Genomic DNA, 24,196 nt, shown 5'->3' with positions numbered 1-24,196 from the left:
AATACAGAGACAAATGAACACCATGTCTGCGACATCAAAATTTGGGTGATGTTTTTCCATTCTTGCCTGCAGACTTAAAAACACAAAGAAATATAGATATTAGGACGGAGGCCCTGCGCCCTGCCCTCCTCAGAGGCGATTACTATCCTGATGTCAGAGTAGATCGCGGCTGCTTTTCCACCCTGACCACACGCACCCATAAATGTTGTATCCTCCAAGTGTGTGTGTGTGGGGGGGGGGGTTAATTTTCACATGAACAGTAGACATACTAGGCATATACTTCTGAAACTCGCTTTGTTTCTCTAAACACCGCCCTCCTGACTGACCTGTGCTGATATATGTAGGAAGATCCCAGGTCGTTTATTCTAACTGCTGTAACTTATTCGTTATATGCAAACTGATTCCCCCCTCGTTTGTCTTTTCATTTGTGCCTTTTGTCATGTCCGAGTTTTTCTGTAGTCAAATGTATCCCTGCTATTAGGTCATACGGACACCCACCTGCCGACAGCTTTCTAATAGCTTAAATTCTGTTTTTCCACGTTGACTTGCCACAAATCCTCGCACGTGGGAAAGCATAGAAATCCAAGTTTCATTTTTTAAAATAGATGGCCGACTGCACTAGCACCGTTTACGGAATAATCCACGCTTGCCCCACTGACTTTGTAATTGGACTCATTTGTAAATACTGTTTACAAATCAGGAATAAAAACAGCAACCATCCAACAACAAAAAGTAAAGAATATGAAGACTTGGTTCACAGAAAAGTCCTTTTCCCCAACCCGCAGCCTCACTCCCTTGTTCAAAACCCTCTGGTGACAAAGGTCGGACTACGTGCGGGGATCAGTGCCTGATGCGTGTTTTCCCTCGATGAAGTTACAGAGGAGACCTTGTCTTAGCACCCATACTTCTTTCTTTATCAATCTGTACTATTTCCTTCTATGCGCCATGATTACTTAACATGAATAAAGGTGTTTTTTCAATAAAATTTATATATACACACCCCCTTTCAGGCAGCTGACCTTGGCGATTCTAACGTAACTGGTTTTCCAACTAAATGATTCTAAGTGGTTCTTCATTTTCCTCTTCAAGACCAGAAAAGGAAAACCAACTTTCCTGTATTTTCAATCCTCAAATTGTTCATTAATTTAGAAGGATTTAATCTTAAAGTGGTAAAAACAACCTTTTTTCACTTGCAAGGGTAACTCTTCATCTCCACAGCTAGGACATCACTGATTTTTTTCCCCATACATTTTTAATTTTATTTTTTGTTGTTGTTGCATATAATTTTAAACTTCTACTTTTTTAATATTTATTAAACTGATTGGGGTGACATTGGTCAACATGAACATACAGGTTTCAGGTGTGGGTCTCTATGTTACAATAACTGTATATAGCACTGTGTGCCCACCACCCAAAGCCAAATCTTCTCCTGTCACCATAAATTAGGATTCTTATTCCCCGAACCCCCGACATCACCTCTGATATATCCTGATGAAACCAGATGTTCAGATGATTTCCATTGCCACTGAGACTTGCTTTAAAACCTATCAAGTTTTTTTGCCCTAGCTGGTTTTGCTCAGTAGATAGAGCGTCAGCCTATGGACTAAAGGGTCCTGGGTTCGATTCCAGTCAAGGGCACATGCTCGGGTTGTGGGCTCAATCCCCAGTAGGGGCCATGCAGAAGGCAGCTGATCAATGATTCTCTCTCACCATTGATGTTTCTATCTCTCCCTCTCCCTTCCTCTCTGGAATTTAAAAAAAAAAAAAAAAAAAGTTTTTTGGATGTACTGCTTAAGAACAGAATCAATATCACAATGGATGAATATCAGAATAAAGAATATGGAAGTTAGACGAACCTTGGAATGAGAACTGAGAATAGTGGGAAGGAAGTGAACTTAGTATACAAGAGGCACAGTCTGCAATGGTTTACACGTAAGAGCTCTCCTTAATGGTTCAAGAACGTCCATCTCAAACACCACATGCTCATTTTACGTTCCCATTCTTATCCCAGAGTATCTTTGAGAATTAACATCCTAACACTAGATCTGTGTTTAAAGCCGTAGGTGACTCTCGTTGTCCCCTCGGCGGTCCTCTGGATCCATCTCCTGCTTCAACACTGTTTGGCAGCACAGACCCAGGGACGCCTCTTCTTACAGCCTCCGACCACCCTCCTGCATCTTATCGAGTCCCCACCTTCCGAACCACCTCCGAGACCAGCCAACACCCATCTTTGAGCTTATCTCCTTCCTGCCGAGGAACCATGAGCTCCCAGAGTCATCAGAACCATCCCACCCTGACGGAGGCTGCAGCAACCACGTGGAGGCTGACTGACATCTGCGGGCCTCCTACACCTTTCTCTCTCTGGGCTTCTATGTCCACCGGGACCACGTGGCCCCGGAGGGCGTGGGTCACTTCTTCCGAGAGCTGAGCCCAGGAGAAGCCCAGGGCCCTGAGCATCTCTTAAAGATGCAAAACCAGCATGGCGGCCACATCCTCTTCCCAAGATGGCAGAAACTTACCCCAGATGAGTGTTTTTACTCCTGATTTGTAAACAGTATTTACAAATGAGTCGAATTACGAAGTCAGTAGGGCAAGCGTGGATTATTCCGTAAACGGTGCTGGTACAGTCGGCCATCTAAAACTCGGGATGCCAGGGAAGCCGGCTGCCAGGGTCCTAGAGAACCAGACCCTTTTGGAGCTGCAGGCCCTGGGTTCTGTCTGCAAAGACCCTCAGCTCTGTGACTTCCTGGGGAACCGCTTCCTGGGAAGCACTTCCTGGATGAGCAGGTGAAACTCCTCAAGAAGATGGGCCACACCCGGCTCACCCCTGCAGGCTGGCCGGCCCCAGGCTGGGCTGGGCCAGCATCTCTTCCAAAGGTGCACTCAGAGGCCTTCCAGGGGCTCCGCCCCGCCCCCTGGGGTCTGGCTTTTGCTTGAGCCTCTCCCTGCAACCACTAGGAGCCTTGTAACCAGCCTAGAGCCCTCTCCATGCTTTGGGTCAAATGGATACAAATAGCTTTTTGCAGCAAAAAAAACAAAAACCCTGATATTTGAACAAAAAACATAAAAATCTAATTTAAATTTTTTAAATTAAGACTTAAAAAAAAAAAAATCACTGTTTTCCAACATACCAAGTGTATGGCAAATAGAGACACTGACTCCCCTCCTGAAGATTGACTCCCGGTTCCTGCAAACTGTGGCAGGGGTCCTTAAACTTTTTAACAGGGGGCCAGTTCACTGTCCCTCAGACCGTTGGAGGGCCGGACTATAGTTTAAAAAAAAACAACTATGAACAAATTCCTTTGCGCACTGCGGGCCCAGGACGCGTCGGCTGCTAAGCAGGACAGGCAGCGGCACCCGGCGGGCCGGATGAATGTCCTCGGCGGGCTGCATGTGGCCCGCGGGCCGTAGTTTGAGGACTCCTAAGGACCAGGGCTCCAGGCTCCTGCTCCAGAGCCAGCGGTGGGAGAGTGAGAATGCGGGAAGGCACAGGGCACTTCTGGGCAGAGCCCCGTATTCTCAGAGGGAGAGCGGATTACACTATCACTCAATCCCTACACCAGCCCACTCCCAGACCTCCTGCCCCTCACTGGGGAGCGAGCCTCCACGGTCCAGCCAAATTCCCAGGCCTCCTGGAGAGGGACTCCCTGGGATCTACCAAGCGATACTCTTGCTTTAGCAGGGCCAGGGCAAGGCGCTGTTTTCACTCAAACGGACCGACCCTAACTTAGGTCAACACCGCTAGTCTGAAGGGCACAAAGGAGTCAAAATAAAAATAGAAAGCTCACACGGCAGAACCTGGGGCCCATGGAAGCCATCTCCAGGGATCACCGGGAAGGGTCACATTTAGGCCGAAGTGGGGTGGAAAGCGAAGAAGCAAATGACAACAGGGCAAAGACGTCATTAAGAATGAGATCAAGTGGCGTGTGGGGAGGACCGGCGACAAGGTTCACAGAAAGAAAGGACGTTGGGCCGGTTCAGATAAGTCACGGCCTTCTGTGCAAACGCCACGGGCCACCACAGTAAACCCCGTCAGAGCCTGGCTGAAAGGCCTCGAAGCTTGGCTACCCAGCTGCAGGAGGGAAGTCTTCCCTCATTTGAATAGTATTTTAGGAATGTTTTGTCCATGTGTTGGATGATTACTCACTTCTACTGCATTCTTCCCCTCACCGAGATAACTATGGCCGACGTAGCAATTTAGTTTATAGGCAGAACATTCACGAAGCTAAATGATGACTTTTTTAAACCTGCTAGAAAAATCATATATTTTATTTGTCCACACTTCCCTAAAAAAGGAAGGTTAACTCGAACAACTGTTGCTCATAGCAACACAGGAACAAAAGATTTTTCACATGCAAAAATCTAAGCATTTAATTAAAATTCACAAACTTGGATCTCAAACCAAGCCGAAAGTAGAAATGTCGGAATACTAGATTCCCAAGTAGAGGCAGATACACAATACACTGTCAGCTACGACAAAGACAGAATAAAACGTGCGGCTCCCGTGACAAGTTAAGAGAGTCCCCTATAGTCGCCGTGGTAGTGACTGCTTGTATTCTTACAGGTAAGCTTCACGGCATCAGTAAACCGAACGGAAACACACCACCCTCCCTCTTAGTTTCTGTCACTGCCTGTTCATGAAGCTAGAGCCTGAATCCAAATCCAAGCAACTGAAAGAAAACTATATAACAAGGCAATTTACAGAGGTTATTCTTCCCCCAAGACTTAAACTCAACTACAAGAGTCGAGGTAAAAAAGAATTCCCATCAAGGTCTGTAATTTACACATTTGTGGTGGAACCAAGGTATTCTCAGACAATAGATGTCCACTAGGGTTTATCAGGGGGTTTTTTCTGCCGAGGGCCATTTGGATATTTATAACATCATTCTCAGGCCATAGGACGTTATCTACTTAAAAATTAGCCTGCTGCCCTGAAAGGTCCCGGGCCCGATTCTGCTCAAGGGCACATGCCCGGATTGGGGGCTCCATCCCCAGTAGGGGGGGGGGGGGGGGCGTGCAGGAGGCAGCCAATCAAATGATCACTGATGTTTCTATCTCTCTCCCTTCCTCTCTGAAATAAATTTTTTAAAAGGCATATAATAAACATGAAGAAATACAGGAAAGTGACATACTATAAAAAAAAATAATAACCTGCTATATTTGGCCAAACATTTAATTAACTCACCCCTAATGCCTTGGCAGGGCCAGACCAAACGATTTCTCGAGCCTTACACGGTCCGTGGACCGGACATTCCTCATCCCTGGTTTAGATGAGAGCTCTCTCTACAGAGGAATCTGGGAGAGCTGGGACTCAGCCTTATCGCTCGGGAAATTCTCCCTCCTCGGTAATCAGTCCGCCTGTCCTCAAATGGGAGAGGGGGCACCGAGGGCACACAGTGCAGGGGGCATACGGTATTTAGGAAAGCCTGGGTTGGGAGAGGCTGTGGTACAAGGTCAAGGGTTTCAGAACCAGAGACAAGGATAAAGGATGCAGAGCGTGTGAGACCTCAGCCTCTGAAGAAACTGACAGCACGGGCAGGAGGCCCAGGTGACAGACCCAGGCTTCCCCCGAGCACCCAATACGCGCGCGGATGTGGTGTGGGCGTCCTGGGAGGGACACAAGTGAAGGGCCGGGTGCGTGATTTCACCAGCGGACACTGCCAACGTGTTTGGGGAAATAAAAAATTCTGAAGGAGTAACAGTTCAACGTGAAGAGTCAACACATGACGGACTGTTTTAACACAGAGGCTGAAACGAGTACCACGAGCGAGCGTGAAGCACTGGAGACGGGGTGTGGCTAACGAGCGAAGGGAAGCTGCAAGCGCCCCGGACTTCCTCACCCCAGGAGGTGGCCAGGAGCCCTCTGGGCAGGGGCTGGAGGCGGTCTGTAGGTACAGACACGGCTCTGAGGTCAAGGACACGGCTCAAACCTGTTTCCACTGCTCAACCGCTTTGTGCCCTCAGACAAGTCACTTAACCTTTTAAGCCTCGTTTCCCAAAGTGGGGGCAACGGCAGTGCCTACCCAAGGCTTCCCTTGTTCCATAAATACGTGCGGAGAGTGTGCACGGAGCTCGACGCTGCGACACAACAGAGCAGGCAGACGGGAGCGGAGACCATGTCTGGGAAGGGCTCAACAGGCGGTACGTGCACATTATCGTCGTCTTCGTCACCACTGTAGCGCAGTGCTGGACGGGGTACGTTCTCGAGAGAACAAGTAAAGCATCTTAGGTCTCACGTTACCTAAGACCTCTTCCTTCTCTCCCAGGAATCTCATCCCGTCCCCCAGTTTTAAGCCCTACCCATGTGGACCCACACTTAATACCTGAGATAGTCTAGCCGTCTCCCAAACTCCAGACTCACTGTCCGCGGCCTGCGAGGCCCTCGGAGTGCAGGCCTTCAGAGGCATCTCAGACCGAGTCCGGACCCACCTGGACACCAGCCACTCCACGTTCCTCCTGGGTCCTTCCTCATCGGTAACCAGCAAACCCTTGATCCTTTTCTCCCCCCATCCCCGCCACTGGTCTCCGCAGCCACAGCCGCCATTCCAGCTGAAGATCTGTTCTCCATTAGATTACCTCACTGCGACAGCTTCCTCGGTTCCTTCTCCCAGAACAGCGAACTCTTGTTTAAAAACGGGGAGACTCTATCACGCACACACAAGCCCCATCATTCCTCCATTCAGCTTAAAACTCCCCAATGCTGCCCTAACCGGTGTGGCTCAGTGGCTAGAGCGTCGGCCTGGGGACTGAGGGGTCCCGGGTTCGATTCCGGTCAAGGGCTCGGTTGCGGGCACATGCCCAGTGGGGGTTGTGCAAGAGGCAGCTGATCGATGTCTCTCTCTCATTGATGTTTCTAACTCTCTATCCCTCTCCCTTCCTCCCTGTGAAAAATCAATAAAATATATTTTTTTAAAAAAATCCCCAATGCCGACTGGTTGAGAAGCGCTAGCAGGGTCGCCTAAGACCATCGGAAAACACAGATATTTACATTACAATTCATAACAGCAGCAAAATTACAGTTATGAAGTAGCAACGAAAATAATGTTATGGTTGGGGGTCACCACAACAGGAGGAACTGTACTAAAGGGTCGCGGCATTAGGAAGGTTGAGAACCACTGGTCTAGAGGGTGAACAGGATCGGACCCCCTGAGGTGTCCGCACTGTCCCGAGACCCGGCTGCCCCCGGCTGCTCGGGGTGCCTTTCTGTACTTGGACACACAGCACCGCCTCGGGCTTTAGGGCAGCGCACTGACGGAGGTGTTCTGTCCCGCACGGGGGCTGGGGACCCCGAGAAACGAAATGCTGATGTACTTCAGACCGAAACGGCCACACGCTCCTAGAGGCCGGTGCGTGGGCAGTGCCAGTGCGGGACCAGCTTCTCCCTGGGGGGCTCGTCTCCTCCGAGATCTCCACGTGGACGGCTCTCTCTCGTCCTCCGCCCCGGCCCTGCCAGCTCCTCAGCACAGCCTTTCCTGACCACCCCACCCAAAGCAGCTCCCACTAACCCCGTCATCACTTTGCCATGTTTACTGCAATCAAAACACATTCACTAGTATCTATGATTTGTCTTCCCCAAACTCGAAAACCCACGAAAGTAGGGACCTTGTCTATTTTATCAATGCCATATTCCCTATATACTGGTACGTGCTTGGCATATAGGATCTTCACTGAATATGTGATGAAGTTGAATGAATGAATGAGGAAGGGAGTGATTGACTAGGGCAGGGGCGGGGAACCTTTTTACTGCCAAGGGCCATTTGGGTATTTATAACATCATCCGAGGGCCACACAAGATTATCAACTTAGAAATTAGCCTGCTATATTTGGTCAAACATTTAATGAACTCACCCCTAACGCCTTAGCAGGGCCAGACCAATGATTTTGAGGGCCTTATACGGCCCGCAAGCCGACGTTCCCCATCCCTGAGCAGGGGTGGGCAAACTTTTTGACTCGAGGGCCACAATGGGTTCTTAAACTGGACCGGAGGGCCGGAACAAAAGCATGGATGGAGTGTTTGTGTGAACTAATATAAATTCAAAGTAAAGGAGCGGAGGGGAGAGCAAGAGAACCGGATAGAACAGCCGGATCCGGCCCGCGGGCCGTAGTTTGCCCACGGCTGCGGTCAACTCAGGAAAAGCAGGCTGGGACAGGTACGTAGCCGCCAAAGAAGCCAGGGTCCCTCAGGTGCTTGCTTTTCATTTACAGGGGCCGGGGCCCTGCGGTGTCAAGCGCTGCGGGGACAGGCAGGCCAGCAGAGCACGGAGTAACAGTGCTCACGCCAAGCAGGGCCCAGCCTCGACTGCCGGGAGCCAACTTAGGGCATTAGTGGTAGACACACAGGCTCCTCACACCAGAGACGCCAGGAAGTCTCTAAGAAGGTGTGTAGCTACACACACTCCACGGGCGTGCCTTTCCAGGGAACAAGGACCGAAGGGGCCTCCGACAACCAGGTTAGCTGTGTAGTCTCTGGGTCTGCAATAGCAAACCAGGTGTTAATGTGACGTTAACTACTCAGCCAGGTTGGATACCGGCTTGGGGTCATCCTGGGCCATGAGAAATGTCATTAGCAGAAAAGGAGAAAGGGAGGCAATGAGGGAGGAAGTCAATGGCGTGTTTCCAACCAGCTCACACACCCTGCTAATCAGCAGGCGGGAAAGGACGCCGTGTGGACAAACCTAGACTTAAAAGCTGACAAAAGCCCTAACCAGTTTGGCTCAGTGGCTAGAGCGTCGGCCTGCGGACTGAAGGGTCCCAGGTTCGATTCCGGTCAAGGGCATGTACCTTGGTTGCGGGCACATCCCCAGTAGGAGGTGTGCAGGAGGCAGCTGATCGATGTTTCTCTCTCATCGATGTTTCTAACTCTCTATCCCTCTCCCTTCCTCTCTGTAAAAAAGCAATAAAATATATTTTTTTTAAAAAAGCTGACAAAACTCACAGCCCAGGGAGACTGTGTACAATATGGATTCCGCACACCCGCTTACTGTCACCATTTCAAGAAAGGAGACGGGCATTTTAATGGATCGCTCTTAGAAGTAGGGAAACCGCAGGGTGGGATTTTGCACTGCGTGAAACCGCGTGCGCTTCCCATCTCGTGCCGGAAACGCTGCCCACCAGGCTTTACACTTGACCGAACACCGAGGCCACTGCTCCTCCAATGGAGCCATGTCCCTAGTGCACACACCCATTCCACAGGCTGCCACTACTCGGGGATGTGATCGGGCCTCTACACTGCAGATCCCCGCAGGTCGGTGTTCACCCCTCCCCCGCCATCCGCACGGGGGAGCCCTGACAGACCCCAGGAGGCAGCGCTGCAGGAGCAGCACCAGGCACCGAGGCAGAGCCTGTGCGCCCGCCAAGCCCCACACCCGCGCTCCGTTTACGGAAACGCCGGCGACACTTTCTAGCGACAAGTCAGTCACTATTTTAACGATCAAAATAAGGTCTACGTTTCTTTCACATGAAATGTCCGGCCCCAGGGAGACCAGAGCGGGTTCAATGCCCACCTCTGTTCACAGCCTCCGTCCGGGCCCCTGTGGCTGGGTGCATGTTACAGGGAAAGGGTTCCCTGAGCCTCACTGTGTTCTCACGGCAGCCCTGCCCACTGCCCGCCCGCTCCACCCCAGTGCTCGCCACCCCGGGCACGCCCCACTGTCCCCCGGGAACCAGGATGTCTTTACTGCGTAGGAAAGATTATTCAGAGTTACACAATTTTACTTTTCACGGCATCTTTGGAAGAACCTTAACTGCAACAGGTGCCTGCTTTATAAAGATAATATGTGGAGGTATTTTCTACTTGATCATCAACTGTGATTTTTCTTTTCTTTTGTTTGTTAATCCTTACCAGAGGGTATTTTTTCCATTGATTTTTAGAGAGAGTGGAAAGGAGAGAGGGGGCAAGAGAGAGAGAAACATGGATGTGAGAGAGACGCATCGACTGGCTGCCTCCCCCACACACCCGGATGGGACCGGGGGCCAGAACCTGCAACCCAGGTACGTGCCCTTGACCAGGAATCAAACCAGAGACCCTTCAATGCTTGGCCCGGCGCTCTAACCGCTGAGCGACAGCAGCCAGGGCCAGCTTGGAGGTTTTTATAAATACTGTCCACGTGTCACAGGGAAATCAGCATTTCCAACTGTTGAAACAGGGCCCTATAATACTCCGTCTTCCAACAGCAAACGGTAAGCAAACGACTGTGGCCACCCCAGCAGTTCACCTGGGCCTGCTTTCCTCCGTCCCTACGCCCAGCCCCGGCTGCGTCAGGGAAGAACGGAAGAACGGGCTTCTGAAACTTGAAGTGACACGCTGCACGGCATGAGAAGAAGGGCAACGCCACGTTCAGCGTCCACGTCTGGTCCAGCCTCACGCTGCACAGTGCCTGCGGTCCCAGCAGACTGGGGACTAAATGGATGATCAGCGATCACTTCTCATATACAATTAACATTTCCATTCACCGTTTATCTAAAATATTCTAAAGACTTTATCATCTCGCTTTATACCAGAGGTTGGTGAAATCTATATATATATAAAAGCCTAAGCAACTGTTCGACCGGTTCCTATGACGCACAGTGACCACCAGGGGGCAGACACTCAACACACAGGCATGGAAACATGGAACAGACTGATGAATCTCAGAAGGAAGTGGGGAGGAGGGAGGGCAGGGAGAGATTAATCAAAGATCTTATATGCATACTAGAGGCCCGGTGCATGGAGGGATCCCTTGGCCTGGCCTGTGGGGATCAGGCCAAAACTGGCAGTCTAACATCCCACAAGGGGTCCCAGATGCAAGAGGGCACAGGCCAGACCGAGGGACCCCACTGGTGCACGAATCCATGCACCAGGCCTCTAGTTTTTCTATAAAGGGCCAGAGACTAGATATTTTAGGGTTAGTGGGCCACATATAATCTGTCACATATCCTTCGCTGCTTTCGTTCATGGACAGCCCCTGAAGGAGGTAACCCCGTTGTTAGCTGGAGAGCCGTACAGAAGGCAGGCCCAGTCTGGGCTATGGCTCCGGGGCCGTTCGCCCACCCTTGCTTTTCAAGTATCCCAAAAAAACCATAATTACTCAGAACGCTCACATTTCGACTCAAGGAAAAATCACTTCCAACTGTTTTGTGTGGGGTATTTTGGTAATTTTTTAAAAAATAAACTTTTGTAGAATAGTTTTAGATTTATAGAAAAACAGCCGAGTACAGAGTTTCCATATATCCCACACTTAGTTTCCCCTATTAGAATGGTACATACAAACCAATGAACCAATACTGATGCATCGTTAACTAAAATCCATACTTCCTTCAGATTTCCGTTTTCTGTTCCAGGAACCCACCCCAGACACCACATCACATTTACCCATCGGGTCTCCTCAAGCTCCTCTCGGCTGTGACAGTCCCTCAGACTTCCCTTATTTTTGATAATGACGACAGTTTTAAAGAGTACTGGTCAGGCCCTAGCCGGTTTGGCTCAGTGGCTAGAGCGTCGGCCTGCGGACTCAAGGGTCCCGGGTTCGATTCCGGTCAAGGGCATGTACCTTGGTTGCAGGCACATCCCCAGTAGGGAGTGTGCAGGAGGCAGCTGATCCATGTTTCTCTCTCATCGATGTTTCTGACTCTCTATCCCTCTCCCTTCCTCTCTGTAAAAAACCAATAAAATACATTTTTAAGAAAAGAGTACTGGTCAGTTGTATGCATATACGCATAACCCATGGACACAGACAATAGGGTGGTGAAGGCCTGAGGCGGGGGACAGGGGTGGGCTGGAGGGGGCCAATGGGAGGGGGAAAGTAGGACATACATAATACTTGGAACAATAAAGAATTATTTTAAAAAAGAGCGAGTGCTGGTCAGGTATTTTGTAGAATGTCCCCCCATTGGGCACTTGGTGGGTGTTTTTCTCATGATTACACTGGGGTTATGATGGTTTGGGGGGCGAGAGCCCACAAACAAAAGGTACCATTGTCATCAGAGCACGTCAAGGGGACATCAACATGACGTATTACTGTTGACATTTACCTTGATCACCTGGCTAAGCCGAGTTTGCCAGGTTTCTTCCAACCTTTTTTAAAAAATAATAACAACAGCCAAAACCGGTGTGGCTCAGTGGATAGAGCGTCGGCCTGCGGACTGAAAGGTCCCAGGTTCGATTCCGGTCAAGGGCATGTACCTTGGTTGCGGGCACATCCCCAGTGGGAGGTGTGCAGGAGGCAGCTGGTCGATGTTTCTCTCTCATCGATGTTTCTCTCTCATCGATGTTTCTGACTATCTATCACTCTTCCTTCCTCTCTGTAAAAAATCAATAAAATATATTAAAAAATAATAATAATAATAATAACAACAGAGGTGAATTTAACTCTCACCATTTATAACTAGCTAAAAGGTTTTAGGTGTCAAATCATTTTGAGTAAGCTGACTGTATACACACGAAGTATGATTCATTCTCTATGCAAGTTCACATCTATGCTTCATAAACTATATCACATTCGAGAGGAAGACAAAAACCAATGTGTACTTTGTCAGTATATTCGACTTTTAAATCCTCCCAACGCTTCCTCCCAGGCCTTAGAAAGGAGGGGGGTACCATGAACTGAATTAAAAGTGGATCTAAAGAAAGCAAAATGGACAGGGCGCAGACTTGCTTTCGCTTTTAAAGGATGATAATGCAAACTAGATGGTGAGCAACCTGAGCTGGGAGGAATCTTATCGGCTTTTTATCTCCCAGAGTCCAGGGGACCCAGCTGGCTGACACAATAAAAACTATTGGCTAATTGATGTCTACACCTTCAGAGTTAAAATAACCCCGAGTATTCGGACAGGGAGGAGCAACGTGAGACTCGAGAGAAGGAATTTCTCTTACCTAACTTTTCCTGGTCAAGTAACTAGTGAGAGGGCACGGAGAGGTGGGGACAGCGTCCACGCTGAGAGGCTGGAGCAGAGGGGAAAGCCTGGGTCAAATTAAGGCCATCAAAACACTCTGAGGAGGGAAAGGCAACTCCGAACCACGGGAAGACGCCACCTCATGGCCACCAGAAATGCTTTAGGAAAGAGAGAAAATAACAAGTGTGGGTGAGGACGCGGAGAAACCGGAACCCTCACACACTACACGGCTGGGGGTGTGTAAAATGGTGCCGCCCCTTTGGACGGTCCTCACAAAGCTAAACCTAGAATTGCCATATGACCTAGCCATTCTACCTCTAGGTCCAGTTCCGAGAGAACGGAAACAGATATTCATACAAAATTACATGAATGTTCACGCAGCATTCGTCTTAATAGCCCCAAAGTGGAAACAAGCCACGTGCCCATCAGCTGAGGGATGGGTAAACCAAGTATGGTATGTCCACAGGACGGCACAGTATCCGAAGTCTTTATGGAAAGGAACGGAGTACTGACACATTCTACAACGTGGGTGCACCTTGAAAATATCACGCTCAGCGACAGAAGCCAGACACAAAAATTATATGATTCCATTTATATGAAATGTCCAGAATAGGCAAAACCAGAGAGGCAGTAAATAGATTAGTAAGTGGCTGCCAAAGACAGCAGGGGCGGGAAAAGAATGGAGGATGAGCTCATTGTGGGTATGAGGTTCCTTTTTGGGGTGATAAAAGTGTTCAGGAATTACACAATGGTCATGGTTGCGCATTATGAATATAGTCAAAACCACTGAATGGTGCACTCTACAATGGTTAAAATGGTGGATTTTATGTGATTTTTTTTTAATCACAATAAAAGATAAAATAATGGGGGGAAAAACACTGAAGAGGTTGAAAATATTCTGAGCCTCTATATCTGGTAAATCATTTTTAACCCACAACTTATCTATACACCATGCCCTTAAAAACCCCCGTCCACCTGGCCATCCTGTGCAGGCCAGGCTGCCGGTTCGAGTCCCAGTCAGGGCACATACCTGGGTTTCAGGTTCGATCCCCAGTCAGGGCATGTACGGAAGGCAACTGATGGATGTTTCTCTCTCACACTGATGTGTCTTTCTCCCTTCATCTCTTTAAGATGAAGAAGTCAGTCTAAAATTCTAACAGGAAATCAGTTCAACCAATATCCATGACGGTCATAGGCTGGAACACACACAGACCCAGGCCCTGTCTCAAGAGATTTCCACTGTGTTAGGCTAACAGCTTCCTGCCATTTCAGTAACTCCCTCATCAGCGACATGAAGCTGACACGCCCCTCATAGTGGCGGCATCCCTTTCCCAGACGCTTGCTCCAGTGCCATTGACCAGGCAGCATCGCCAGCTCCCACGGGCACAGCTTCCCCACAGGAGCTGGAACAGCGGCTGGCTTGAAGCCTTCCCTCACAATGGCTCACTATGTAGCTCACAACTTAGTGACTTGCAGCTACAAACTTACTTATAAATAATCGTCTTTCTTGAAAAAGCAATTTTTGCCCTCAGTCTTCCAACCAAATTAAACGGCAAACTGTTCAAGTCACTGCAGAAATCTTAGTTGTACACGGAGCAACGAGTCCTCACTCCAACAGGCATTATAGCAAACTGTTGAAAGCAAGAAATATTTCCTTGGGAATTTTTGGAAGACGGTGCAGTTTCATTTAACTTAGTGCTTCCCAGAGTGATTTTTTATTTTTAAAAGAAACCTTCTTTTAACAACCTCTCCACACTTCAAATACTGTAATCACTCAAATAATTCATCAGTAACCGCTTGGCGCCCGAGCGGGGAGCCGGCTGCGGGAGTCTGTCCGGCTATGGCAGTGGCACTTGCGATGTAAACTATGAGCGCTGATTTTGTTTTCTTTGCTCTTATAAGCAATTCACATCCGCATTAGTATAATTAGAAAATGTAGCAGCTATTTCTCTCATTATTATTATTAACGTAACTGGAATATCAATGGTTTCCAGTTGGATGGTGATGGGTAACTTTGTTGAAAGTCCAACCATAAGAACTGGAAACAAGAGAGTAGCTCCATTAATATTCCTTCATTTACTTACTATTTCTTCATTAACTGACACGCAGTTAACACCTGCCATACACAGGATACAGAGAGCAGTAGGAAGCCAGTAGGGCTCGAGTTTACACTCTAGCAGGAGGGTTAGCCAAATTCCTCGCTTGGACTGTCTTTCAAAGATAAAGCTCCCTACGATGTGCCAGAAGTGACCTCAGCCACTGATGACACCCAGCTGATCTGATCCCCTCTTCCTCCTCACTGTCACCTCCCCGACCCCAACATTTCTTCCCTTCCATTAGAAAGCACAGGTTGCTCGACATCTGACACTAGCCATAGGCCAAAGAGGACGATCTATGGAAAGTTTTAAGGTAAAGTCGCTTTGTGTGGTGGTAAATCTTTTAAGTTCAAGTACACAAAGCTGTGGTCCACTTGGGTAACAGTCAATCCAAGAATAGAAAAGGGGGCAGGATTCTCCTGGGAGTTTGTAAAACCATTCACCCCGTCTCGGAGGCCTGCCTCCCTGGCCCCTTGCTCCTCCATCCAACCTTTCTCTCCCGTGTTGAACATAGCTTTTTTATTTTTTTTAAAGCACCAGGCCATTTGCCATGATCTATGGCCCACCATAAACACCAACTGGTGCAGTCCAAGGGTGTCCCCTGGGGAGCCAAAGAGAGGTCCTGCAGAACAGCGCTCCTGGGGGAACGGCCCTTGGAGGGGGGGAGTCACGCCGGGGCAAGAAATTAAGGATGGGGAGAGTTCCCCAGGATGAGTGAGAGGGGAGGAGGAGGGCTAAGTCAAGACTGTTTACAGTAAAACTGTAATTTATTCAGGGGTGAGACAGAGCGCCTAACTCTTCCCCTAAATGGAACTTCTGATGTGGTCAACCTGATGGGTCCCCAACAACCCACACTTCCAAGGCATTCAGGATTGTCAAAAGTTGACAGGAACCTTTAAAGATTAGTAAGGACTGGCCAATCAGCCCTGACTGGTGGATAGAGTGTCGGCCTGCGGACTGAAGGGTCCCAGGTTCGATTCCGGTCAAGGGCATGTACCTTGGTTGCGGGCACATCCCCAGTAAGAGGTGTGCAGGAGGCAGCTGATGGATGTTTCTCTCCCATCAACGTTTCTAACTCTCTACCCTCTGCCTTCCTCTCTGTAAAAAATCAATAAAATATATTTAAAAAAAAAAAAAAAAGGACTGGCCGATCAGCCTGGAAAAGCAGCTGGGCAGACAGGCTGTACCCTGCCCGAGGGCTGCTGAGCAGGCGGCCAGGCAGCCCAGAGGAAGGAAAAGGGCACCAGATGGGGAGTCGGGCTCCCTGGCTTCAAATCCTGGCTCCATGGTCAGCAGCAACAGCAACCTCCCCGTGACTCCCTCTCCTTATCTACAACTGGAGGAGAGTAACAGCACCTCCCTCCCAGGACTGAAGGGAGGATAAAATGAGATCACAGCTAAAGAGCGTAGCTCAGTGGCTGTCCCACAATGAACGCTGAGAAGTATGTGCTAGCAGCTAGTGTTTCTACTCCTTTCAGAGGGAACCTGAACTACCACTCAGTTCCCACACTGGAACAGCACTACGACAACTGCTCTTTGGCTGGGCCCTACATACGGGCCCCCAAGCATCCCTATGGCGTAGGGGGTGTTATCTTCATCTTGGAGTTGAAAAACGGAGGTTGAGAGGGATTCAGAGCCCCATTTAAGCTGACTCCATCAGGTGGAGCGATGAAAGCTCTGATGGCGCCCACAAAGTCTGCTGCGTTATTTCATCCACCTCCAAAAGCTTGAACGTATTGTATTTTATTTTTTAACATGGTTTTCTTAATTGATTTTAGAGAGAGAGGAAGGGAGAGTCGTCGTGAGATAGAAACAGTGATGAGAGCGAGAGACATCGGACCAGGAATCGAACCGGGGAGCTCTTGGTTCATGGATCTACGCTCAAGCACTAGAGCACACTCGCTGGGCTTGGAAGTATTTTAAAGTGACACTTCAGTATTCTAAAAACCACAACTTGCTCAATGAAATAATGTTCCTATGAGATCCCCCACCGTTCCCCCATGAAATCTGCATCATTATTTATACAATCAGAAATACCTCTCAAATTTCGACAGATTATCAAAAACACAAAGTTCTTTTTCTTAACAGAAATATGGCTGGATAAATCATCCTGGTCATTTTAATTAAATGGCTTTAAAAGTTCATGCCGAAACCGGTTTGGCTCAGTGGATAGAGCGTCGGCCTGCGGACTGAAGGGTCCCGGGTTCGATTCCGGTCAAGGGCATGTACCTTGGTTGCAGGCACATCCCCAGTGGGAGTTGTGCAGGAGGCAGCTGATCGATGTTTCCCTCTCATCGATGTTTCTAGCTCTCTATCCCTCTCCCTTCCTCTCTGCAAAATATCAATAAAATATATTTAAAAAAAAAAAAAAGTTCAAAAGTACCCACAGTGCATCAAGTCACTTTTCTTTCAGGACTTGGAACTGGACCCCGTATTAGAACTGGCACCTCCAAGAGGCCTGTGCCACATCTCTTTCCATATGTCTGCTGAGTGTGTACCACAATTGCCCAGTTAAGAGCGACTCCGAAAAGCCTCTCCCAACATCTCCTACACTATTTAGCAAGACTTGCAGACACTTCATTGTCCTAAAAGAAAACACAAATATGTCAGTATTGACGCTGTCCTCAAGGAATTGTCTTTTAACACTTGGATACTGAGATCCAGAAATAATCTGTCCAACTGAAAAATACTTAAAAATCCAACAACTTCAAGACAGCTGGAAGGATAAGTCATCTTAGTCAAAACTGTTTGCCTCCATCAAATGAACTGGTTACCCAGTTTCTTGAAAACACAGTTCCTAATAATTGGTAATCCATGAACAGTTTAAAATAACAGACATGCTTAACTTGTTTCAAGACGTAGTAATATGGATAAGCCAAGCCTTATCATGAATTTCCCTCCACTTTCTATTTGCTTTACCCAGGCATTACATATTCTTATAACCCTTGTTGGTAAACACAAATAAGATGACATAATAAGACATGGAAATGGAAGCAGAAGAGAACTTGACATGCCTGAATATTTCAAGAATCCATTGCCATTTCAATAACCGGACACTCCAAGTATCAGGAAGCAGAAAGAATTCCCAGGTAACTGTCAAGGTCAGATAATTACACAGGTGCCTTCAAAGACACGGTTGGGTGCACACCATCATCACAGACAATTACTATCCGTTAAGTAGTTTCAAAGCGCAATACCTGGCCTGGAGCAGGAAGTTTATGGCCACAACCCCGTCTGGGGAGGCTGGGAAGGTGTGATGCCGGTCATCACTTTCAGGGGGCGGGTAACAGAGCTCTCGCACAGCTGCCTCTCCTCTTCTCCGGAGGGAAACCGACACTGATGCCTTCATGGATAATTCAATAAGGACTGTCCCATACATTTATAATGTCATTTATGACTTTCTATAATTGCTCTGTAACAGCTTCCAAAAACAATATTCTTAGGATACAAGTAACTGGGAATATCAAGTATGAAACGATTTCAGCTTCAGTTTGAAAAAAGGGTACTGTTTTGTAGAAGCACCTAGAAAAGGTTACAAACCCCTAAGGCTACATTCCATAAAGAGCTGGGGAAAAGGTTTCAGAAATGTTGGAGTTATCGCTAATAATATATGTATTATTTAAAATTACCATTGGAAATACCTCCTTAATGGACAAATTACACGTTTACAATTAGGAGTATCTCATATTATTCTTAGAATAATTCTAACTATAAAAGTTCCCTGCACTGGCCCATATGGATCAGTGGTTAGAGCGTCGGCCTGCGCACCAAAGGGTCACAGGTTCGATTCCCGGTCAAGGGCGCGCAGCTAAGGGGTTTGCCGGGAGGCGTGCGGGAGGCAACCAGTGGATGTGACTCTCTCACAGTGGTATTTCTCTCTCTCTTTCTATCTCTCTCTTTTATTTCTCTCTCTTTTCCCCTCCCTCCCTTCCTTCCACTCTCTCTGAAAAGCATGGCAAATGGCAAAAATATCCTCAGGTGAGGATTAACAAACAAAAAGTTTCCTTTTAAGGATTTAAAAACACACAAAAAACGATGGGACAGAGGAATAACATTTGTGGACATTCAGCTACATTGAAGCTCCTGAACTTCTGATTTTGCCATGCTTCTGCTCTGCACCTCCCAGGGGGAATAAAAGTGAGTTGGTAACTACAAGAAATCAAGTGAGAATCCTTCTGGAACCCAGGTTCAGTGCCAGTATTCATTTCACCACTTCTTACTGCAAAAAAGAGTCTGCCTTTTCAAGGTCTGGAGTCAGTTCAAGCTTTCAGGTGAAGACTAACAAACAAATGTTCCTAAAATCCGAGGGCCAAAACCAGTGACACCCACCCCCAGGGGCCTGGCCGGTGGCGCGCCAGTCTGAAACTCCCAGGCCAGGTGGGGAGCCAAGGACAGCCGGAGAGATGCCCCAGGTGGCCTGGACGGCGGGCTCCCCACCTTCACGGAGGCCTCCGCCGGGGCCCAGAGCCGGTCCCCTCCCGCCAGGCCCAATGTGCCCTCCAGTCTCACTTCGGCCAACTTTAGACGCTGGTGAGCTCGGAACAGGGCTCCGGTGGCCCCTCTGGGTCCGTTAACCAGACAGAGGGCCAGCCCAAGGCGCCCATTCCAGCCGTCCCTCGGGGCCCGCAGTGCCCAAAGGTCCTGGGGGGCGTCGGGAGGTGGGTGGGCAGAGGGGTTCCGGAACAGGCGGTCCGAAGGCCCTCCACCCAAGTGCCTGGCGGCGGACTCAGCCCGGCCCGGGCAGACCTTCCCGCGCCTTCTTCCCGGACCCCTCCCCGCACCCGGGGCCCGCGACGCCCCACGCCCCCCGCGCCGCGGGCGCCGCCGCCCGGCCGGGTCTCCCGGACAACAAGCCCCCGCCGCGCTCCGGAGGCGGGTCCGCGCCCCCCGCGCCCGCCGCCCACCTGTCCCGGGGGTCGATCCAGCTGGTCCTCCGGGTGTTGTGGTCGATGTAGAAGACCTTGCCGTCGTAGTCCCTGGCCTCCTCCCAGCCCCGGGGTAGCGGCAGCTGCCCGCTCCCGGCCCTCCTAGGCATGGTCGGCGGCCTCGCCGGCGAGCGGCGCCTCCATAGGGACCGGGCGCGGGACGCGGCGGGAACGCGACTGTCCGGCCCGGACGCCGCACCCGACGCGGGCGCCGGCGAGGGGCTGCGGGGCGCAGGGCGCGGCGGGGCCACGCGCGGGGGGCGCCTCGGGAATCAGTCCAGGAATCCGCCGGGGATCAGTCCACCATGTCTGCGTCGGAGCCCGAGATCGAACCCTCCTCCTCCTCTTCCTCCTCCTCCGCGCGGCCGCCGCCGCTGCCTCCGCCTCTTCCTCCTCCTCCTCCCCGTCCCCCTGCGGCCGCTGAGGGTCGCGGTGCCCAGGCAGCCCGAGCCGCCGCCGTCTGGGGCTCGGATCCGGGAAGCGCGGCGGAGCGGCGGCCGCGGCGGCGACGGGCCTCCTCATTTGCATGCTATTAGCATGCGCCCCGCCCGGGCACGCCCCTCGGCCCGCCCCGCCCGGCTCATCTGCATGCACATTCCTCGCCGCCACATTCCAGGGCTTAACCCTGCCGCTCCCGGGGCGGCGCGCCAGGAGCGGGGCCGGCGGGCGGGGGAGGGGAGCGGCCCCAGGTGGGAGGGAGGGGCCTGGAAGGCGCGGCTCGCTCCCTCCGGGATCCCCAGTATCTCCCTCGGGCCCGGCGTCTCGGGGGCTTCGAGTTTGGGGACTGGGAAGAGCTACCGAGAAGTGCGCGCCCTGCTCAGCCCTCTCCGACTTCAGGGAAAGCGCAGGACTTGCAGAGGAAAGGGGTGGGGAGCTCGCTCCCTGCGGAAGGAAAAGGCCCAGCAAACGCCGAGGGCACAAAGGGCCCCCGCGCCGCGCCCCGAGCCCCCTCGGACCCGAGGGCGGTCCCAGGCGGCGGCCAAGTGTGCAAAGCACCCAAAGCGCGACCGTGGCGCGTCCGGGCGCCGTCGCCCGGGGGCCTCCGCAGGGCGCCTGGCCCTGTGACCTCAGCCCGGAGGCCGCGGCCTCGCGGCGCCAAACGGAGACGGCCCCACGGTCCGGAGCGCCCGACACGCCCGCCCTGCCGCCCGCGAGGAAACTCCGACCCGACCCCACCCCCATCTCCCGCGGCCGCCGTCGCCCCTCGAGCCTCCCCGCGGGGCCGCGCGCCCCACCGGGGTCGGCCGCCACCGGCGCCCCCTCTGCCGCCAGCCTCCGCTGCAGGGGTTAGGACGGCTGGACGTGGACATGTCCGGGATCCAGCCCCTTTCGTCCAGCCCTTGCCCCGGAAAGTCCCCGCCCGGGGAAATCCCCCACCCCAGCCCCGCCGAGGCCGAGGAGGCGAGGGCGAGCCTGGAGCAAGCCCGGGGCGGCCGCAGGCCAGGCTTCTAGGCCCTGCTGTCCCCTGGAGGACCAGGGGCTCCTCATGCCCCAGGCTCCGATTTATTCAGCAGCTACTAAATCCTGGTCAGCGCGGAGGAGCGGCCGGACACCGGGCTCGGGGACGCACGGCGAGGCCCGGACACAGAATTCACCGCCCCCACCACCTCGGTCTTGGGGGCAGCCTCCCAGTCCCCAAACTCCTCCCCGGCAGGGTCTACACCACCGTTGCCCACTCATATTCTCCCGAGTTCAGTCACTCTCCTCCTGGTGTGGATCCTGCCAGCTGGTCAGTGAGGACGGCCCGCCTTGTGCAGGGCACGCATTGGGCAGGGGCAGCACCTCCCCTCCTGGACTCACAGACCTGCAGGGGGGCAAGTGCATTGAGATTCACCATGGCCAGGCGCGGACTGACGCTGGGTCCCCAGGCGGTCAGGGTGCCTGCGGTCCACCCCCAGGGGGTAGGAGGGTGGTCCTGGGGAGGATGGAGGAAGGGCCCGGCTTGAGGCAGTTCCCCTGCAGCGGAAACTGGACCTGCCTCTTCTGACGAGGGTCTTAGAAGCGGCTGTATTTGCCCCTGAGCTGCCTTGAAACCACCTGAACTCTGGAAAGCTGGGAGTACCCAGAATGGGGTGGGCAAGAGTCACCAAGACCAGCTAGCTCACTTGCTCTTTTTGGGTTGGCTTTTACACCAGGAAGCTACGCTGGGCCCTGGGAAAGAGAAGCCGCTTCTGCCCACCCCATTCATCAAGAGGTGACAAGTCTCCCCAGGCCCCACTGAGATACGACCTCCTTGTAGGTAATCTTAAGGTAGGACTTCTGAATGAATGCTGGGGCGGGGGGAGAACTGTCTAAATTAATCTCTTACCCTGAAGGATGTGCTTTATTTTGGACTCCCCTAACTTGGCCCACTTGCATTGTCAAAATTTGCATGCTGGTATACTAGTGACACCACTAGCAACCCAACAGACCCTTCCGGTTTATTCCTTGCTTTCAGGCTCCCCATCCCCCAACAATGAGAAAGCATGTATTATACTAAAATGTCCACATACTACTATCTTTTTTTTAAGGAACCTATGTTGCTGCTGCCACAATTTGATTTGTTTCTCTGGAATGAATCGCAGCACAATACTTCTCGGTGTAATTTCAAATTTGATCAGCTTTCAGCTAAATATTTTTACCCCACTTCTAAAACCATCGGGGAATCCCACATAGCACGCAGCGGTAAATGGCGTTTATTGTTCCATAAATCCTGAGACTTCAAATAGGAACGCTAAATAGGCAAACAAAACTCAAAAGCAGTTAAAAGAGGAGCTCGAGTCTTCTCTCCCTCCGGTGGGCACAGGAAACATTTGGTCGCACAAAGGCAGTTAAGATGACAGAACGGGGAGTGGCTGCTCTGGAGACTTCTTTGTCTTGAACAGGTTTGAACCCTGCTGTTCCGAGTTCACACATTCTACATCCATCCCTTCAGACAATTCCTAATGGTTCAGACAATGAAGTCTCCTTTCCTTTATATGCGTATCTGTAAAAACAAAATAAGAATAAAGATCATTCCTTTTTGATAGTTGGGTACATTTCGATTGGATTAGGGCTTCGGTCGATCACTGGCAAAGAAAGATGGATGATGCACTCTGCCAACACAGGGCCAGGTCACCCCAGTCTGTGGAGGCAGACACCAGCCACCAAGAGTCTGTTTTCTGACCTTCAGTTCCCTTTTCTCTTGCTTTACATTTTCTCCCCTAATTCTGGGTGGGAATGAACCACCCTTAAACAAAGCTCCCCCTTTGTCAGTGTCCAAATCCTGGGTGGCAGGAAAATTAGTGATATCAAAAATGGGGGCAGATAGTGAATATTATTTCAAAAGGTAATTTAGTTATGTCTACGTAAGTTAGGATGTACATATATGCTTTTTAAAAATGTGTTTTTTTTTATTTTTATTGATTTCAGAGAGCAAGGAAGAGGGAAAGAGATAGAAACATCAATGATGAAGAGAATCATTGATCAGTGGCCTCCTGCACGCCCCCTACTGGGGACTGAACCCCCAACCTGGGCATGTGCCCTGACTGGGAACTGAACCGCGACTTCCTGGTTCATAGGTCGATGCTCAACCACTGAACCACACCAGCCAGGCAAGATGTACATATATACTTTTAATCTGGCAATCCCATTGCTACAGTTCTACCTATGGCTCTTAAACTTTCTCAAGATATGCAAGGGTGTTTTATTTGATAATAACAAAGCTGGAGAAACCACCAATGTCCGTCAGCAAGGCACTGGTTAAATGAATTACGATATGTCCATACTCAGCAGGCGTTTCAAAAGCATCAGATAAACATATATGCGCTGATAAGGAAAGATGCCCAGGATATGGTAAGTGAGAAAGCAAGGTGCAAAAAGGCACTTGCTTACGTCACTGAAGACAGGGACAACCATTATATGTAAAGAACAACACAGACTCCTATGTAAGTCCTGGTGTCAAAAGAATTCAGAGAGTGAAATAAGGGAGGTGTCACAGTGAATGGGGGCTGTCCGGGAGGTCCCATCGAAGTATGAGGAAAGAGGACATTAATGAAAGGGGATGGGGCAGAGATGAGCGCAGACGCGACTCCAAAGCCGACAGGCGTAGCGGGCATGCTTGTAGAAAGACTTGGCCGTGCAGAACGCAGAAATGAATCTGGCGTGAAAGAGCCCAAGACTGGCTGGAGCCATCTGGTTAGGAGGCTGGCTTATGATAGTGTAAGTATGAGACAGATAAAGGTCTGGATTAGAAATAAGGTAAGGCAAGGGGTGGGGGTGGGAGGGATGAAAAGGAATGATCTGGCAAGAATTTGCTACTGATTAGATTAAGAAGGGAGAGGTGAA

The 24,196-nt window shown here is 50.6% G+C and overlaps 1 protein-coding gene across 1 annotated transcript in view; it reads right to left on the bottom strand.

Moving 5' to 3' along the window:
• The window catches only part of WWC2 (WW and C2 domain containing 2), a 149,084-nt gene extending 128,667 nt beyond the window's left edge, over positions 1-20,417 (bottom strand). Inside the window, 1 exon segment of the mRNA XM_080662262.1 lies at positions 19,871-20,417. Coding sequence (XP_080518388.1) covers positions 19,871-20,001 — 131 coding nt within the window. The 5' untranslated portion in view covers positions 20,002-20,417.
• Positions 20,418-24,196: the final 3,779 nt, after the last annotated feature.

Source organism: Plecotus auritus (genome assembly GCF_963455305.1).
Source record: "Plecotus auritus genome assembly, chromosome: 3".
NCBI lineage: Eukaryota > Metazoa > Chordata > Mammalia > Chiroptera > Vespertilionidae > Plecotus > Plecotus auritus.
The sequence above is the reverse complement of the archived record's forward strand: the minus strand, read 5'-3'. Positions and strand labels throughout refer to the sequence as shown.